This window comes from Podarcis tiliguerta (assembly GCF_965153285.1).
Source record: "Podarcis tiliguerta genome assembly, chromosome: 3".
In the NCBI taxonomy this organism is placed as follows: domain Eukaryota; kingdom Metazoa; phylum Chordata; class Lepidosauria; order Squamata; family Lacertidae; genus Podarcis; species Podarcis tiliguerta.
The window spans coordinates 69,431,553-69,452,668 of record NC_139536.1 but is presented as its reverse complement, the minus strand read 5'-3'; the positions used below and the strand labels follow the sequence as shown (position 1 = coordinate 69,452,668).

The 21,116-nt window shown below is 38.9% G+C and overlaps 2 protein-coding genes across 5 annotated transcripts in view; one reads left to right on the top strand and one right to left on the bottom strand.

The window, feature by feature from the left end:
- The window catches only part of CDC40 (cell division cycle 40), an 86,151-nt gene that overhangs the window by 20,767 nt on the left and 44,268 nt on the right, over positions 1 to 21,116 (top strand). The window lies entirely within an intron of this gene.
- Positions 1 to 21,116, bottom strand: part of WASF1 (WASP family member 1) — a 41,693-nt gene that overhangs the window by 14,845 nt on the left and 5,732 nt on the right. Inside the window, exons 2-4 of one of the 4 annotated variants that reach the window (XM_083433773.1) lie at positions 18,288 to 18,446; positions 7,149 to 7,294; positions 1,813 to 1,971 (exon numbers count right to left, since the gene is read on the bottom strand). In XM_083433773.1, the coding sequence (XP_083289899.1) occupies positions 1,813 to 1,945 (133 nt within the window). In that variant the 5' untranslated portion in view covers positions 1,946 to 1,971; positions 7,149 to 7,294; positions 18,288 to 18,446. Of the gene's footprint in view, positions 1 to 1,812; positions 1,972 to 7,148; positions 7,295 to 13,534; positions 13,594 to 14,451; positions 14,500 to 18,287; positions 18,447 to 21,116 lie in introns of those variants that run through there. The other 3 variants (XM_083433771.1, XM_083433772.1, XM_083433774.1) reach the window with 3 other exon arrangements.

Below are 21,116 nucleotides of genomic sequence, written 5' to 3'. Positions count from 1 at the left end.
AAATTAATATAGAAAAGGGGGAAAGCTTTATTGTTTCCTTTTTTCACTTCTGCTACATACATAAAGCAAAGTGTAGTTCAGGGCAATTAACCTACAGCTATGTTTTTAAAATTATTCTTATTTTGGGAATGAATAAACAAGTTTTTATGAGCATACTTTAGAACATAGGTCACAAGTGAAAATATGAAATCTGTGGTATGAAATATTAAATCAGCTTCAATTTTCTACAGGTAAGACTGTAATATTATTTCAGCTTTACCAAACTCTTGCTATCTGGTTAAACAGAGCCATAGTGTCTTTGTTTTTACAAAAGATCAGTACAAAAACTGAAATATATAAATGATCAATCATTAAATGTGCTACTAGGAAAGGTCATATAGACTACTTCCATTACCCCTAAGGTTTATGACAAAACACTTAAGACAGGGTTGGAGAACCACTTTTGTCCAATGGACTGGATAAAAAAGTGGCCAACCCACATCTGTCAATCATCTGATGTCATATGACACCAGGTAGCTCCGATTCCATGTAAAAACAGTAGGCCAGGGCTGCTAAGAAACAACTGGGAGCAAACTCTTAAGGCATCTGATTGTCCTTTGCAGGTGTAACTTTAGTCAACCTGCACGTGATGTCAAATGATATAAAGTGAGTGACGCTTGGGCATGGCCACCCAAAATGGCATGGCCCATGGACTGGAGGTTTCTACTGCCTACTTAATATAAGCATAATAGACTAGAACAGTACTCATGCAAACACATAAAACATACTATTATCTATTTATATTGTTCATATTTACACAATCTGTGTTTTGCAAATATTTTGTAGTTTATGCTTATTTGCATATTGTTATTTTTCAATTATATTTTGAGGACCCTTTTTGAGTTGAAAAGTGGTTCTGAATTTTACCATTAATTTACCATTAACAATATCCCATATCCGCCCCCCCCCCCCCTTCTCTGAACATTAAATCAGTGGTTTGTTTCTTGTTTACTCTAATTTAAACATACGCAACCACCTGTTTTCCTGCTTTTCCTCTTTATTCAGGATGTCTTGGGAGCAGCCTCTACCATTAAGCTTTCCCCAGGCTGGAGTATAAACCTTCTCTCCTTAAAATTGTGTGGAGCTACCAATCTTCTGCTTTAGGTTACCAGTCTCAAAAGTCAATTGTTCTTTTGTTAAATCAGTCGAGTCCCTTAACTTTGGTTAGGTTAACACTATTAGCCTACTGAGTAGGAGCCTTATTACATCTATGTTTTGCATGGCAACTGCACATGTTGGCTACTAACATTCACTAACAATTGTTATTGTGCTCCATAAGTAGTACAACTGCCAGAAATGTATACAGAACTAGAATCTAGTTTTTTTTAAAAACCAAAACCAAAAGAAGAGTGAAAATTACTGAAAGGCAGAAGGACATAAAAGGGGCCTCTCCAACAGAGAAATGTTCATATACATGGCAGTTGTATTATCCCAATATTATCCTCAAAATAGCGGGTCAGACACATAGCAAGTTGGCAGAGTACAGAGAGAAATTTCTGCCTGAGTTCTATAGTCTTTATATAAACTTTTCAAAACTGCCAGTTCAGTTCTTTTAAGACCATTAAAGTCAACAATAAAACTACACATCATACATTTTGTTAAATGCACAATTGATGGGGACATAGAACATTTTGGAATGATTCAAAAAAGATGGGATGAACATTATGAATTAATTGTTTTGAAGAGAGTAATTTTATTTTGTTTAACCATAAAATGCAGCTGTATTACACATTATCTCAAAATGCACTGTCCCTTAATATACTGGGTACTTACTTAGACTGCTTAGTTGTCTGATTATATTTGCCAAGGAAATATTTGTAACACATTCCAGTTCATTCTTGATGCCTCGTGGTAGTGCTGTATGACAAAGATACCTAGGGTCTATGTTTCTTTTTACCAGTGGCATCCTGAGATATCGATGACACAGCACACCTAGGAAAAGACAGGAGATAAATTACAACATGGTTTAATTACCAAGATCATTGCTCACTTATTGATAATGGGAAAATTAGACATTATATACATTCTTTACAGTAATGTAAAGTCAAGAGAACTACAAAATGGTTTTTCTTTCAACTGCTGTTCATTTTGAACTTCCCTTACTTGAGAATGCTACAAATGTAGTTGTTAATGCCACAAATACTTTTCTTAAGAAAATGAACAGTATAACCTTTGCATGTCCACTATGTACAATGGGGCTTACTTTCAGGTAACACAGGATTAACAATAAAGAATTAACAACTGGAGAAACTATTTGTAAATTGTTTTCTTTGCATAAATGTTTTAGTTAATATATAACTACAAAAGCAAGCACAAAAACTAAATAATGATTTTCATCCAGAATTTGAATGAAATTCAAATCAAGAGTCTTCAAAACTAGGATGTTGTAAATATTCCATTGTCCTTGATCCCTCATCCTGCAACCAACACCAGAGGTGACCACTGAAAGTATGGGTAGCTTTGGTAAAAGTACATTCATACTACTGCTTATTCCACCTCTAATGTGCTCCCACTGCTGCATTCACCATCAGCATCAGCATCTGATGGGAGGGCATTCCACAGCGCGGGTGCCACTACCAAGAAGGCCCTCTGCCTGGTTCCCTGCAGCTTTGCTTCTCGCAATGAGGGAACCGCCAGAAGGCCCTCGGCACTGGACCTCAGCGTCCAGGCAGAATTATGGGGGTGGAGACGCTCCTTCAGGTATACTGGGCTGACTTTAGCTACAATCCATACCAACCCTATGATTTCTTGACAAATATTTGTTTGATGTGCTTTATCCTCAAATCTGCTCCAATCCAATTAGAAAACTGGATGCAGAGTAAGCAGTAATATGAACATACCCTAGGTTTTGGTATGTTAATTCTGCCTGGCGTTGGATCAGTTATATTCTCATGTAGTATTGACTGTACAGTTTTCCACACCAGAAGGGGGTGGAATGGTCTTGCGTACAACTGTTGACGTGCACAATGATCCAGAACACAACCCCCATGCAAATGGGGAGTTGCCTGTAGAAAAATACTATTTTTAAATTCATTCAATTTAGTTTACATTCCACTTAATTTTTATCATTGTGTTTCTTTTAAAGAGATACTGTCACTGTATGTTCTGTCTCTTTAACATGTATACTTTTAGAGAAATTACATATATATTATTTTTTCTCATATTTGTGCGTATGAATCTAACTAAAACCTTCTTCCATTTTGGCTGCATTGTGGACTAGATGAAGTTTTGAAATTGACAGTAAGAGCATCCCTGTCTAGAAGCATTACACTAGTCAATCTGTGAAGTTACCCAAGGCATGGATGATGGTGGCTAGGTCACTAAATAATGTGCTTTTTATTACATTAAAAACAAATAGATTTTTTTAGTGTTCTCTCTCAAGGTAGGGAAAGCAAGAATAGCCCTAAAAATATATTGTACGCATTAAAAACTACAACATGTCTAGCCACATTTCTAGTCTATTTTATTCATTGATTTAAAAATTGTTAACTCTCCTTTCAGAACACATTGCTCTCACTGTGTGGCTTACAAGACTCAGTATAATAGTAACAAATACACTTTCAAATTTCTGACAGTGTTGATGTTTTTGCATTCTTCAAAAACATACCTGTTCCACAATCCAGCTACAGCTAAGCACATTTAACTCCATTAATTTTAATGGGAAATTTAAGTAAATGCACAGCTATCTCCCACTGAAATCAATGGGGACTTGTGCTTAACCTTAGGATGAGTTAAACACATAAAAAACTGCATTGAAGTGCATCTATTAGTACACAGGCTGATTTTTGTTCCCATTATATGCACTCCCCAAAATAAAAATTAATGTAATTTAGTATAAAATTGCTTTTTTTTTTTAGTCCTATTTTTTTCAAAATGATTTCACTTTGAGCTTATTCATTATCTCTCCACTGCTGCTACATATAGCATACAGCCACAAAAGCTCTATGGCTGATCACAACAGCTCTTTGTATTCTTGACAGCCATAGATAACCAATCCGTTTTTAAAGCTAAAAACGTGAATAGTTTAAACAAACTGTATCTTCTAAGGATATAATTACATCATTAATAAATTATAATTTTTAAAGTTCTATGAAGGCTTTCCTTCTCAAAAATCTACTTTTTATGAACACTGCTTGTGTACAGTTGGAATCTCAAATCCATTTTACTACTTAAGGATAACTTGCTTTTCAAATTCAGACAACAGTTGAATAATCTGAGTTTAAATAAAATGCACACCAATTTATGTTAAAGGTAGTTAGAATATATTTCAACTTCAAAAAGTCCCCTATTTCCTATAAATAGCAAAACGCAGTCTAGTACTGTACATTTATTTTACACCTAAATTTTAACAGCTAAAACAGGGATGCACAAATTCACTTTGCTATTAAAAACAAAACAAAAAAACTGCAGTTCAACCTCTACTGTAACGTTAACTTCACAATTAGTCATCAGTGGCAGAATTCTAAATACACAGAAAGCACAGACGGGCTAGTCAATCACAGAGCTGTGATTCCATTAATCATACTGAACACCTCCTGTCATTCTGATGCTACAGAATGGACCGCTGACCCTTACAGAAAAGAACTGGAATTCAACACACAGTGTCTTCCCTTAATAGTGCTGCCTTTTCAAAGAGACACTCACCCTAGTGCTCACAATTCCCCCTCTTCTTCAGAAATGTGAAGGTTGTTTTTTTAAAAATGGAGGATATATTTGGTGATGAACCATAACTCCTAAATTCTAGGCTAGGACATACAGGCAACAAGAAGCGATGTTCGGGGCGGGGGGATAAACGTGTGCAGCTCATTGTACTGACCATACTGAAGATCCAAGTTGGAAATTGGAAGCTAATGAAATAATAAATCATGTCAGACAAAATGAAACCTATTGTTCAAAGGTCTGTCACTAGGAACTTTCATATCATATATGACCTAATTATTCAAAGAGTGATGTATACTTAATTTAGATTCATTTGAAAAATTATTATAGAATTTTAAAAATTACTTTATTTATGCTATTCTCTTATATAAAAAAACTGCCTAACATTCCTTAAGATCACAGGAAATCAGTTGCTCAGAAATTAGTACTATCCAGTGCTAAGTAATTTAAGTGCATTAATTCTAATGGGCCTACTCTGAGTATAACCAACACTGGATATTACCCAAGAAATTTTCAGCTTCCTAAATATATTTATCAAGTTTTATATTTTGTAACTCCAATTAACAACTGCTTTTTTAAGTGATAAAAGTTAAAAATGTTTTAGATATAATAAACTACTGAGTTGGAAAGGATCTCAAAGGTAATCTAGGTAAAGCCCCTGCTACTACAGTGATCAACTTGTTATCACTCTCCAAGAGCTGATTTATGACTACTGTGTGGCAGTGGCGTAGCGTGGGGGGTGCAGGGGGTGCCGGCCGCACCGGGCGCAACATCTGGGAGTTAGGGTTAGGGGGCGCAAATCCATCGGTTAGGGGGCGCAAATTACTTGCCTTGCCCCAGGTGCTGACAACCCACACTACGCCACTGCTGTGTGGTGAGGGGATCTAGAGTCTGAAAATGTGGAAGTACATTTTAACTTATTTTAATTGTATTGTTTATTTATTATTTTAGACTGTACATGCTTTGTGGTAGAATTACTTCCTTTAATTGTGTACAGAGCCATATACGTTAATGGTGCTATATAAATAAATGTGAATACAGTAATGCTAAATTAATGAAAGAGGTACTGATTGGCAACAGAACGTGCAACTGGAACCAAACCAGGGACAGTGCTCTTCCCAGCTGTTCTCAGAATATATCCTATACAGATATATTTTTGGCAGGGTTAAAATCTTCTACTGAAAATCAAAATGTGCCCTAGAGAGTCCATGGCTGGGTTGTGCAGAAGAGTCTGCAATTTTATTTAAAAGGTTAGCAATATGTAAAGTAGCATTCTTTTATCAAATTAAAATCCTGAGCTCCATTGTTGAGAAATATTGCTATCCTACTTCAAGTTTGTACTCACAGTACACCTTTAGCTATACAAGTTATTATTAATTTTCAGAATGTGATGAGATGTTAAGTAAATTATATTTAAATCAGTTTTTTCAAACTAAATGAAGTAATTGCTCTTTTGAGAGTACCATTTTACAATAAAATTTCTTTGCAACCTAAGGAGTTGAAAAACTGCTACCACGTAGTCATATATAGCATCCCATTAGGTTGCAATGTGCTTGTTTTTTATTCAAAACACTAATATCATGTGGCACTACTGCCATAGCAATAAGTCCCATATTTATCATTCTGACATTACAATGAATAGCACAGTCATTCAGTTGAAATTCTGACTATTGCAATAACACAAACACTTGAATAAATGTGGCTTCTATTCTGCAATGCAAATTCTGAATATGGAAGTAAAGACTTGCAACAAATTGCTGCAGTGTAACACCAGCCCCTGAGAGGCGTTTCCCCACAAAGACCTTGAACAGCAAAATAGTTGTCCGTTTCAGATGGGTGAGGTTTGAGATCAAGCAGGACGAGAGTGCTAAGCACAAATTTACAAGGAAAAGTCAAGCAAGTCCAAATTCAACTTCTAGTCAGACAATATCAAGCATGACAAAATTCAGGTTCAGATAAAAAAAAAGTCAAGCAAAGCAGAAGTCAGGTTCTGATAAGGCAAAGTCCAAGCAAATCAGTAAATGTCTTGGATAGTTCTGTGCAAGGTTTGCTGAACAGCAAACCAAGATTTAGCATGAGATGAAGCTGCAGGACTACCTCCACCTCTAGTAAATGAAGTCTCATCAGTTAAAGAGACTTCATCAAGATCACTAGCTGTTGACTCAAACAGTGCTGGTTCTGTTGGAGCTTCAGGCCTGGAATCCAAAGACTGCAAAATGGCTTCCTCAGGGTCCAGCTGTGCTGCAGGAAAAAAACATAGGGCCAGTTCTGAGGGGAAACCCCTTCTACACCTCTGAATCCCCAGCTTTGTCCACTGAAGAAAAATGGGATCATAGGATCATAAGTAAGTGCTTTGTAGAATGGTTTGACTCTTGCAGAGGATGAGGAGTGGAAAAGGAAAAAGCAACACCTTTACTGAAACCTTACCCTGTTGTTCTATACAGTCATACCTCGAGTTGAATGTGCTTTGGGTTGAGCGCTTTTGAGTTGCGCTCCGCGGCAACTAAGTCTTACTCAGACTTAAGCTGTTTGGAACCTTTTTCATCTTCATTTTACTGCCAGCAGATGGAGACTTGTTTGCTGTAATTTCTGGAAACTGTGGATAGAACATTCACCTATTTGTAAAGCTAAGAGTCTGTAATGTATTCTAGCTGAAGTATTTTCATGAGGAACGTTTGTTTAAAGATGGATGTGGCCAGATGCTAATCTAACAAAGTTTTAATGTGCGTGAAGCAGAGTACTAACTCTGCTATGACCGAGTGAAGAATGTCTCTTCCAAACTTCTCTCACCAAAAGTTTTCAGCTCTACCCTAGCAAGGAAACTACAAGGACCACAGTAAACAAAAAAACAAAAACAAAAACAACAAAAAAACTGGACTAAATCCCAACTTTGGAGAAGGAATAATTCCCCCCACCCTCACCAATACAGTTCCACACAATACAAACCTAGCTAGCGGAAGTCAGTTTAGAATCATACATAGGCATAGCTTTTAGATAAGGCTCTGTGGAGACTCAAATTTCAGCATTCAGTTCAGTTTAAAACCAGGTAAAACCTAGTTAGTTTTCTTTTTTAAAAAATGAATCCTCAACAGAGCATCAATGACTAGTTACTGACTGTCCACATACCTGTTGGTCGACATCCATTGTCCACACCTCACTTCCTAAATCTCCCCACCATTTCAAATTCCTAATCCCTGGAAGTTGAGTCAGACCACCTGATATCATTGGCTTCAGCAGCAGCTAAGGGTAGCTAGCCCAGCGACTAAGCCAGCTCCATAAACTAGAGGGAGCTCCAGCTGATACAGTGTCTTGGCCCCAGAAACAAAGGATCAAGCTAACAGAAAAGTTAAGCAGCTGAGTAAGGCCACAGGGTGAGGAGGCCTCTGCCCCTCCACTGTTTGATCTAAGAAATGCCAAGCTCTCAAATAAAGTAACACAATAAATTACAAAAACCGATATGAAGGTAGAAAATCACCAGAAGGGTGAGGAATTTCCAATGTATTGCACAGTTTGTCACATGTATAAACTATCTACCTGCTGGACAGAAGTCATGGGTGTGTCCTCATTCCACTGAGCTTCTAGCTCTTAGGGAACAGGTTTTTTGCCTTGAGGCCAAGGTGGGCATACAGCTTTTTCACTGACCCAGAAGCAACAGCACCAGTTCTTAAACTCTTCCTCCTTCAAAGTAGCCAATTGGAACCAGACAGATTTACAAGACAGTATAGTTATTTGGAATCTAATAGGATTACTGGTCCATTACTGATAAGGTTTATTCCCTCCCCCCTTCCCAGTTGTTAATTATGTCTGCTGCTACTGCTTAGGAATGTTTCTGGAACCAGCCCTGCTGCCAGAGGCAATTTTAGGCTAGTGTAACTGGTTCAGCTGCACTGGACACTGGTGCCACAGGGGACGTGTCAACAGTGATGTAGAACGGAGCAAGAGAGGTAGGTGGGGGTGATGCTGAATTTTAGCATTCCAGAAGGAGCTGTTGAAATTTGACAGCCCAACATCCGCCACTGCGGCTGTTACTAGGAACAAATCTAGTACCACTGAATTACATAGTATATATGACAATGTTAAGAAGCACTATAAGTAGGTTTTGATTTTCACACCAATATTTTGTACATATATTTGCAACCTCAAAAAACTGAGAACTTTAGTATGCTCCACATATATGAAAAATTAAGATTCTTCAGCTTCTCAAGATTGGGGAGCGGGGGAAGAAATTGAGATGTTCCTGTTTGGATTTCTGCAATGCACTCTATGTACATCTACCTTTGAAGGTTACTCAGAAACTACAATTAATCCAGAATGTGGCTGCTAGACTGATGACTGAGAGCGGCTGCCGGGAGCACATACCACCAGTCCTAATACACACACACACACACACACACACACACACACTGGCTCCAGTACATTTCTGAGCACAATTCAGTGCTGGTGTTGACCCTTAAAGCCCTAAACAGTTTGGCCCTATATACCTGAGGACAGTGTTATATAACCTAGACACCAAATGGCTCCTTAAAAGGAGTTACAGTTGCCAAAACAGAATGTCTAGTTGCCATTTTGGGGCAAGATGGCTCTAAAGTCTTATTTTTCATATGACAGACTGATTATGATTGATTCTCAGTTAAATATCGGGTTAGTTCAGATGACAACCTTGAGCTAGGTTAAGAGCTTTCAGAACTTAAAGAAGAAAAAATCCATGGAGAGTCCACATACATATTGGCATATTCTGACCTCTTTTTCTTAATGGTGACTGCTTTTGCTTAGGCTGCACAGAAAAAGCATTTTGGTTCCAGAAATTCAATTATGCAGATAAAATATAACTGATAGAATTCTACAAGATGGGGTATTAGCGTGTAAAAACGGTCCAGATCAAATGACCCACAGGCATGCACCTCCAGATGGTGGAGATGTCAGGCGCCATCCTGGCACCCAGGCATCTTCACTTGGTTGTAAGTTGTCAAAAGCTAGGTGCAAATACATCTAAAGGAGTGCCTCCACCATCATCATTCAGTCCTGACACTGAGGCCCAGCTCTGAGGAACTTCTGGCAGTTCCCTCATTTCGAGAAGTGAAGTTACAAGAACCAGGCAGTGGGCCTTCTTGGTAATTGCACCTGTCCTGTGGAATGCCCTCCCATCAGATGTCAAAAATTCAAACAATTATATGACTTTTCATAGACATCTGAAGGCAGCCCTATTTTGGGAAGCTTTTAATAATTGTTGTGTCCCTTTATATCTTGTTGGAAGCTGCCCAGAATGCAACCTAGCCAGATGGGTGGGGCTAAATAAATAAATAATGTGTGTGGGGGGGGGGTTCCTTAAGAAGCATGAGGGCCATCTTCTCCTCAGCAGCTGGCATGGTTGTACACCTGTCAGGGGCCTCATTCAAACACACAAACTGAACCACTGCCAACTGCAACCCTCAAAATTAGACCTAGATGCCACCATTTTTGTTTATCCTTGTGTGCATGCTTTAACAGCACAATTACACAACCCAAGCTTAGCCCTTTTTCTCCTCTTCCTGCTTCTCTTTTGCCTCATGGTGCAACTAAAAAAGACTCCAGTAGCACTGACAGGAAAAAGACTCAACCATTTCTGTCTCCCTCCCCTAGGAATCACTCCCACTTCCATTTGGGATCTGCTTGATAAATAAGAGGCTGTGCTGGGGTAGTATGCAGGAACAAGTGAAAGGCCAGACTTGAAGGACAATGCTGCACTTTCTAGCCACTTTCCTTTCTCTTCCCTGCTTCCCCCAAGCCTACTTCTCCGATATGAACTTTGACTGTGGCTGTAATAGTATTGAGGGATGAACCTGAACCCACCCTCTCTAGTGGCAACAACAATGAACAGATGGAACCAGTAGTACAGCAATGCAGGCTCAGGGAAGCAGCAGTAAGGGGACATGATACTATGGTAACAAAGGGCCTACAAATGACTGAAATCATTCCTGCACAGAAAAAGCAGTACTGTAGTCAACAGAGGTGGTAACCATGATATGCAAACTGAACATCAATATACGAAGAGCAGCAAAGATAAGGCTTCTGCATGAACAAAATCAAACAGTGAATGTGTGTTCCATGACCAACATAGTAGTTGGAGTAGCTTGTTGCTGCATGGCCAGAAATACACATTCTATGGCATAGGATTCAATATTCTTGTGAATAAAGGATATAGATGTCCGTATCAGCAAATTGAATATTGCCACATTCAAAATTTCCACAGAAATATAATTATTACTCTACACATTATCTGTGCACAAAGAATAATCCATCTTATTCCCCAGGGCTACAAATACCTTGTTCTTAAAGCTCCACACACTTCTGTAGGTAGCTTTAAGGTAAAGGTAAAGGTACCCCTGCCCGTTCGGGCCAGTCTTGACAGACTCTAGGGTTGTGGGCTCATCTCACTCTATAGGCCGGGGGCCAGCGCTGTCCGGAGACACTTCCGGGTCACGTGGCCAGCATGACATCGCTGCTCTGGCGAGCCAGCGCAGCCCACGGAATGCCGTTTACCTTCCCGCTGGTAAGCAGTCCCTATTTATCTACTTGCACCCGGAGGTGCTTTCGAACTGCTAGGTTGGCAAGCGCTGGGACCGAACGACAGGAGCGCACCCCGCCGCGGGGATTCAAACCGCCGACCATGCGATCGGCAAGTCCTAGGCGCTGAGGCTTTAACCCACAGAACCACCCACGTAAAGCGACCTACACTCACAAGTAGGTAGCTTTACATATGCACATTTCCAGCAGTGCAGAGACCACAAACACGAAAATGGCTAAAGGAAGAATGTGGTATCTTCTGTATGGCTAAAAGAAGGATTGGGGCAAGTTTCCCAGATTTTTTTGCTTTTCTTAGCAGGGGAGCAGCAGCTATTTCTTTAACCAGAATTCAGAAAGCAAGATCTGTTATTTGTTGCTGGCAGTGAAAACTAAGGCTGCCTTCAGAAAAAACTGGCTCTATATCATGTATTATGATTTTGCATAATTTTTGTTTATTCTCTTATTTGTAGTATTGTTTACCTTCTTGTGACAAATTCTAGATGCCCTCTTCCCTGCATCATAAAAGCTTCTTTAATAGAAACTGCTTTCTTGTCTCTCTCCCCCATGCCTTCCAATAACAAGGAATAAAGCACGTGTTGTTATTACTCAGAACCTGAGCTGGTGATTTTGGGTTGAATCCAAAGATTTTGTCTGCAAAGAACACCAACTGTGGCAACTTATTTTTACAATAACAAAAAAGGAGGAGAGCACAAAATACATTGTCTATTAAGGGAAATAACCAAAGCAGCACAGTTGTTTTGATCCACGGACTGCACAATATGCTTCAAGGTCTAAAAATCTCCACCTCCCTTCTTCAATATAAAAATCAAGTGTGCACAACCCAGACCTTTGCAGCAGTTGGGGCAAGTTTGTCTAACAGGAGGTTAAAGAATGAGAGAGAGCTGCAAACAGATAGACACATCTAGGAGGATACTAGCTGTTGTAGAGGTCTCTCAGAAATCTTATCTCTCTACCAGCAAGACTTTCCTCAGCTACAGATTGACTGTGGCCAAACCTTCAATGCATTACAAGCAAGATTTAACTGCATGCCTTTATCTGCCTGAGCAGTTTGGAATCCCTGCTGGAAGGCACAGAACAGTTTTGTCATTGCTATAACACAGCTCACCCTGGAGGTACATGTCTAGCATGGCCATGATAAAACAGAGAATGGCATATCTACAGTAGAAGCTTGGGGCAAAATATAAGAGCAGACAGTACCACATGGCCAGCCTCTTGGTTCGCTGGTGTATAAGGATGCTTCTGTACTTGGTGTACCAACTCAAAACTGGAACACATCCTTCTTTTTAAAGATTTTCCATTAGTGACTCAACAGCAGTCTAAAAAGCCAAGAATTCATCCTGGGGGGTGGGGGCTATCCAGTGAAACTTCAAGACGAACAAGTATTTGGACATAAGCTTTGGTGGGTCAAAGAACACTTTTCTCAGGCACATGAAATGCTATCTGCAGCTGACAGATGCATCCGTAAACATATGGGTATGCGTACAAGAGTGTAAGTGTACACGCACACATGCACGCACACACAGAGCTATAAACAAGTTTGTGGGAAGAAGTGCAATGTAGCAAAATGAAGATGAAAGGCTCAGGAAAGCATGATAGTCATGTTATAACCTATTAAGAATGCAGTTCAGAACATTAGGCATTCAAAAAAAGAACAAGAAAAATCCAATTATTCTTGCCCGGTACGCAAAGAAACAAAAAGCAGCTAAAGAAACAATTATTTTCTGCAGCAACCTGGCCACACCCAGTCTCTACTGACCCCAATTGTGATGATTATCAAATCTTTAAGTGTTTTATGTTTATTAATCATATTTCTTTGCCAAACCACAACTAGTTGTGAGTGGGTCACAGCCATGATTATTGTATCTTTTGCCTTTTTAAATAGATTTTGTGGTTCTGTGCCAAGTTGTTCATTTCCTGTGAATGCTGTGTGCTCCACCCCTTCTGTTCAAAGCTTTTGCTTCCCTGGGTAGCCTATCCTTTGATTGTGATCTCATTGCCCAAGGAGAAGAATTCCAACCCTAATGTTCTCTTTGAAATGTTAGCATCTTTATGTGGGGACACTTAAACATTCAATCCCCCACCTACAGCCAAACAGCAGATGCATCGTGTGAGTCAGCTCTCATTTACAATCATTTAGGGACAGGGGAGGAGTGGAGAAAAAGTTGTGTTGGGTGATTGAACTTTCTTCCACAAAAACTAGGTTGAATGTCACACCAGGGTCACTTTTCATTGCAGAATTTACACAGAAGCAGAGCTACTAGGATATGGTCACCTGCACAGCTGCAGCCAATGTCCACAAATTTCAGACACGTGTAATTCAAAATGTTCATTCTGTAAACAAAAAAAACCTAGGGTAAAAAAACACAAAACCCTCACTAAATCTACTAATGTTTTGCCATTGTGGTACTTTTTTGTTTCTGTTAAAGAATTGCCATATTGGAGTAAAGGGAAAGGGACCCCTGACCATTAGGTCCAGTCATGGCCGACTCTGGGGTTGCGGTGCTCATCTCGCTTTATTGGCCGAGGGAGCCGGCGTACAGCTTCCGGGTCATGTGGCCAGCATGACTAAGCCGCTTCTGGCAAACCAGAGCAGCACACGGAAACGCTGTTTGCCTTCCCGCCAGAGCGGTACCTATTTATCTACTTGCACTTTGACGTGCTTTCGAACTGCTAGGTTGGCAGGAGCAGGGACCGAGCAACGGGAGCTCACCTGTTGTGGGGATTCGAACCACCGACCTTCTGATCGGCACGTCCTAGGCTCTGTGGTTTAACCCACAGTGCCACCCATAGATGTCCCATAGTGGATTAAAGTGTCCCAAATGGTTTTCCAAACAAAAACTATTTCAGGGAAGTATATTAAAGTGCTTCTCTCCAACATAATATTTATGCATCTGTCTGGGGCATTCTACTACCCCAAACAAATAAAAATTATCCCCTAAAATTGTCTAGGTCCATCCTCCCTATTATGTTTTATAAAAAGACTGAGACATGACTGTCATCACTTATGTGCTACACTCAACATGTATTAACACAAAATAGTAGTACTTTCTAAACCTAGGTTTAACTAGATTTTCACTCTAGTCTTTTAGCTTCCATTGATTAGAAACATTCCATTGATTATACTAAAACATTTAAAACTGTTAATCAAACTTGTACTTCTCGCAACCTGTCTTTGCATTTGATACTTACAATGTAATCCTCAGCCGAAAGAACAATCACCCCTCCCTTCCAGACCTCAATCTTTTAGCAAGAAATTGTATATGATAGAATCTAACAAGATGATAAATGTTCACAGCTGCTGAATAATTAACTGAAAGTTTTGCTGACAGTAGTTTAGTCAGAATGAACTAGAAATTAAGAATTTATACAGTTCTGTAGAATCAGATCTAAGCCTAACACCAGATGAGGACAGAGTATGCCACCTCAAATTGCCTACATCTTAAGACTCATACTACACTTTTCAGAGTTCCCTGTTTTGTCCCTATCTGCATGTGCTTCTTAAAGCAAAATCAGTCTAGGAAGGTGGCTACCACCCAGGGTACAGAAAGAACTGTTTTACCATTTCAGCTAAAAGTTCACCTTTCCCAAGCTAGGGGTAGAAGTAGCTTGGGGATTTTGAACCAAAAAACTATGAAAGAATTAAGCAGCCACACTTGGCCCAAGGCTTGCTGTCTGTCTAAGCCATGTTTGTTTTAAACAAAAACACATACATATATTTGTATATATGTATAGTTTAAATAACCCAGGTGGCATTCAACTAAGTTTTACTCAGGGTAAATGCACTGAAATTAATGTTCATTAATTTTAATGAGTGTACTCTGAGTAACACTTAGTTGAGTAACACCCATGTATAGGGAGCCCCATATAATGCATAGTTTGAGAACAAATAGCTATACACAGTTGAACAGAATTTTCACAGCTATGAATAAAATGTATGTGTCTATTCTAGTATGGCAAGTTTATACAATTCTCATTTCTTCTAGTTTGTAGTTTAAATTGTGTTTAATTGTTTCATTTGTTCTAATATCAATGAGTTTCCTTTAATGTCAATTCACTGTGTGTTAATAATAGTATGAAATGAATCCTGCTTGTCATGTGTAGCTCTTGCAGATTCATCCCCAAAATTCAAAAACTTTATTTCCATTAGAGACATGGCTAGAATTGATATCACAGTGGATTAATTAACATATACAGTAAGTAATTCTGAATCAGCTGATTGCACTCCAGAACAAAGTGATACGTTCAAAAGTGTATCTGAAAAGCAGTATGTTTGATGCAAACAATAGCCATACATATTGATATTCAGTGCCTGGATAGGGAAAATTCTAGGTAGGAAAGAATGATCTAGGACAGGCACCTCCAAACTCGGCCTTCCAGATGTTTTGGGACTACAACTCCCATCATCCCTAGCTAACAGGACCAGTGGACAGGGATGATGGGAGTTGTAGTCCCAAAACATCTGGAAGGCTGAGTTTGGAGGTGCCTGATCTAGGATCTATCTGAATGCCAGCACACATCCTCTAAAACTCACAATTTTGTACTGCAGCAACTAGACCTATACAAATATTCCACTACTGCAATCCTGCATATAGTTCAAATCCTGCATATCACACACTATAGACTAAAAGTAATTTAGTCTATAATAGGCAGAATAACAGGAAAGGATGGCAAGTAGGGAGCTGTTCAGCTACCACCAACTGCTATAAAGCCCTCTCCAGTCCCTTTTTGATTTATTGACACTCCTTCAACATGTACAAACAAATTAGGCTACATCCAAAATCATATACGTGTGGAGGTTAAGATCGACACCAGCTATCTCTTTGATTCTTATAAAAAGACAATATGGACATGTAAATTGGTCTTGGGGTTTTTTGGTTTGTTTGTTTTGGTTTGTGTGTGTGGTTTTTGGGGTGTTTTTTTTGCTGTTTCACTCTCTGGACACTTAACCTCTGGTAGAGGTTGCTAAGCTTTTGGGGCCAACGGGCACAGATGGAATTTTGGCAGACAGGTATCCAGGGAATTGTTCTGCAGTAGTTGCAGTTTTATCTCTAGTGACAGTTCCAAAAGGTAGCATTTGATGAATGCCAAGACTTCCTACCATGAATAGTATTGAACTAAGTATTGAACTATTGAACTAAGACCAAATACAGAAGTTTGACCCACAAGGCCTTTAAAATTATAATTAAAAGAAAAGATTAGAGTGGGATGCAAAAGTGTATCAACGGTAGAGCACTTCAGTAACTGTAAACTTACAGTCTCTATCCACCCTTTAAAAGTACTGGCCCTTGCTTGAGCATTGTATTGCTGGTCCTGACTTGGGAAGACAGTAGAAAGCTATTAAGATTGTCCCCAGTTGACTTAAAAGAACTAATGTAGAAATTACAAAAATATTTCAAAATAGTGGGACTGCACTGTAATAGCAGAAGTCCTCACTCAATAATTATTTGCAAAATTGCATCGCAGTCATAATATGCCAGTAATTAGCAATTTGGATTGGAAGCATTGGTTAATTATCAATTACTCTTGAATCTTGGTTTCTTAGACTGCTGCTGACAATCACCAGAGAAAAAGGCAGCAGAAGTTAAAAAATATAGCTAACTAGATTTCTAACTTTTCTTTTCACATTGCTTCAATTGTGATATCCTGTATCTAGCCTAATGGAGGAATCCCCAACAGTAAGGAGGAGATGTGCAGCATGAAATAGTTCTGCAAGCTATGAGAAGATTGGAATATGTAATTTTCATATTTTTCAATGTATATGTTGAAATAGAATGTAAATTAAATAAATTTCAAGGCATTCCCTAAAACACCATTCTGAGAATCTTCTAATATCTCCTACTGATATATCTAATTAATGTGCTCATCTGTTCAGATGTTGTAAGCCAGACATGAGCTTTATAACACTACTTTCATTCTACAGAGTATTTTGAAAGCATCAGCAGAACAATTTTGCTAAAGTGTAGAAAAAGCCCACAGAACAGAAATTGTGTTATTTAATACGATGGTACAAACAGAAGTGAAACTCTTTTGCTATCATGATGTTCAATCTGTTTCAGATTTCAATTTCCATAATTTGCTTTGGCTGCTAAGCAACAAATCAAATATGGTTTGATGTATTTCATATTTGAATGCATTATTCCCCCTGCTGCTCTGATGGCTGAAAATACAGTTGCAGAAGACTTGCTTTCAGAGGAACACTATTCAAAGAAATATAGATTTCAATAGGGGTATTAATCATCTGAAAAAATACAAGAATCCACAGAAAGTAAGACTCCAATTCTTAGAAGAGTGTTCTCAATCCATCATTTCTCCTTCATACAACATGAAAGGGCTTTGGTTCTTACCTTAGTCTATGGGAGAGCATCTCTAAAATTAAAAAAAATGGAAACCATGGGAAAACAGTTTAACTTATATTGATCTATTGCTAGAACTCCTTTTTTAGTACTCAAGGTCTTGTCTCTCAAGTTTCCATTTGCCAACTTCAGTACCCTTAATAAATAAATCACAGTATCAATAAGGCACACCTTGCTAAGACCTTCACTTTAAAAGACTGCACACAAGTTACTCCCGGTGTTTAAAAAAACTGCACACAAGGCAACTGATGTTGAGATGGAAGGCAGCAAGCAGAAGAAGTTGGAAACTTTCAAGAATATCATGATTAGGAAATGGCAGCTTGCACATTACCTCTTCCAGAGATAAATGACAGCTGCCTCAAGCCCATTAATTTTGCATTGTTTGACATTAAAATTAGTAATTATAATCAATATTTCACTGGTAGAGAGGAAATGGGATGTGCAAGATAAATTATAGAATTACCATTTAATTAAGCAATTTTTCAAACAAAGAAACTGGAATTCTGATCCAAATTATAAGAATTCACTGCATTATGGAAAAGTATACTATATTCTCTCTATACTGTACTGGAAGATAGGTATTCTCAACCTTGCATTCAAATTCAGTTTACCAGATCACAGCCAACGTGTCTAAGATCAGACATTATGTTTGTACCATCTATCTTAACTTACCTTTTGCTTTTCAGTTGTCTTCTACCAATAACACTCCAGGGGGTGTTTGATTTTACACTCTCAAAATAGTCTTCTGTGCATAAACAGGTACTGCTTCATTATAGGAAAGCATACACTGCAATCACTTGTGTCTCATCTCTGGCCAGGAAACGGTCACATCTAGAAGTGAAAGGTTAATTTAAAACTATTTAATCTTTGACCTTTCTACAAATGATTGTCAGCAAGGATGTAATTGGTGTAAATTATTATGTTAACACCTGTCCACTGGGAACTGGACTGAGACTACAACTGCATTTCACACATTAGAATATACTGGCTTTTTTGGCATTTTTCAGATTAAGAGATGGATGAACATGACTTTCAGTGAATTTTTTATATTTTCCACCTGCTAGATATATAAACAACTACTTTTTTTTTTTTTACAAGAAAGTTATAATCTCAATGCTACCATCTACAATGTTGGAGGATTAAATACAAAGGAGGGAAGGAGACAAAAACATCATGGGACAACAGTCTCCATAGTTGTTGAGGAGCACACAGAGTATTAAGGGGGTCAGGTTTGCTGCACAAAATTTATGATTACCGTACTTCAAATAGCTGCAGGGGTCCAAAATAACTCCACCAGCTTGGGGGGGGGGGATACATTTTGAGTGTATTTCAAGGATTTGTATCTTCCAAAGCAAAAAGTCCTAATCCTTAAAATTATTAATTATATTTGGGGAGCATACAAATCATTTTGTATACAATGCTATCTGTATACAAAATTCATTACATGTGAAGCCACATGTAAGTAATGAAGAATCTTATTGACACCTGCCCCTTGCTTAAGAGATCCCTCACTCCATCTGTTTTAATCATCTCAAAATAGGACGTCTCAAGTCTACTTAATCTTTGGTTATTTGGATTGGATTTAATTCATCCTGTTTGACATATGGGATTTATGTTACTCTTATGCTGTGATCTTATTTTATGATTACATCGGGCTTTTTAAAAAGAGGAGATGTGTGCTGTGGTGTCTTTAATGCACCAAGTAAACCTAAGTCCCATGCATGGGATAAAAATGATAGGCAGCAAAACTGATAATGTGACAAGAAGGGTGGGATAGGAATATCAGATTATAGAGCACAAATGAAAGTGAGATCCAGTAAAGCAAGAAAAAGACTCAAAGTGTGTGTAACTTACTCACAATTGAAAAATACATCTCAACATCAGAGGAGGGATTTCTTATTTTCTGTAGTACACTACCTACTCAGTCTCTATTGAATTCAAATTTGAGAACTGTGAAATCTTCATATGATTTCCAATTCAGCTGCTTCATACTGAATTTTTTGTGTAAGACACCTTTGAAGTTGGTTAGAGAATACCTAGCAGACATGTTCATCCACTGGTTTCTGAGTGTTGACATGTTTAATGTCCAATTCATGTCAAGGCAGAAAGGCACTGCTGGCACATGATAACATGTATCACACAGAAAATAGGCAAATTAATTAGGCCCTGATGGTACTGCCAATTATGTTGCCCCATGATAGCATCACCTGAGCAAATATGAGGACAAGGCTAATATTGAATCAGTTGAAAGGGCTAGCTCCTGAATTTGTGTTTATTGATAAGTAGCTGCTTCAGATGGTGATGATGGGCAAAGGAAGCTTTCTAACCAATACAGTGGTACCTCAGGTTACATATGCTTCAGGTTACAGACTCCGCTAACCCAGAAATAGCGCTTCAAGTTAAGAACTTTGCTTCAGGATGAGAACAGAAATCGGGCTGCGGCGGTGCAGCAGCAGCAGGAGGCCCTGTTAGCTAAAGTGGTGCTTCAGGTTAAGAACAGTTTCAGGTTAAGTATGGACCTCCGGAACGAACTAAGTACTTAACCTGAGGTACCACTGTATTTGAAAAGAAAAGCTCACATTCCAATACAGGCTGCTGATCCTTAACAATGCGCTAGAGATAGGATATAGCTGGGAGCTGTAGGTGACAACTACTGATGTTCAATAGTTGTGATAGCAGAAGCCACCAGTGCAATGAATCCTGTTAGCACAATAGGGCTTCCCGTCATTCCCAGTTGGCTCCAGGGAGGTTGAGAGAACTGCTAGAACAGCTCACCGGAGGAGAATGGAGATAGAACTCTGCAAAGCCGGAAGTAGTGTCCCGGTTTGCAAACTTTACCTCGGTCTACGAACGGAATCCAAATGGTGGAAGGGCACCGGGGGCAGGAGGCCTCATTTGGGAAAGTGCGCCTCGGTTTAAGAACGGGCTTCCGGAACGGATTAGGTTTGTAAACCGAGTTACTGTAGTTTTTGAAATCCTTTATGTAGATCCTGTAGATGTTTGTGCCTATTATTGAAAATGCAGTTATGTCTTAACTTGGCTGTAAACCTTCAGGCAATGACAGAAGTCATTTAGAAATTCCACCTTATTCCAGAAGCTATATCTATTACATAGCTTTCTTATAGGGATCAGAAAATGTAATGGTTATGTACTGGTTGATGGTGGAGTGAAAGGCCTGGAAGTATTACTTAAAGGACCTCCTTCCTTGGAGTGAGTTGCTTCCCTGCCTCCTTTGGCAGAAAAGCTAAAATATAAATTTAGGAAGTAAATAAATAAAGCTATGATGCCATTGACCAAGTAGATAGTTCAGTTGGTTAGAGTGTGGGCCTGATAACACCAATGTGGCAGGTTCAATCCCTGTGTAGGACAACTGCATATTCCTGCATTTCAGGGGATTGGACTAGATGATTCTCAGGGTCTCTTCCAACTCTATGATTTTATGATCGGAGTATCTCAGATACAGTAGACACATGCAGACAGGAGTTGAGAGTATTGCTCCAA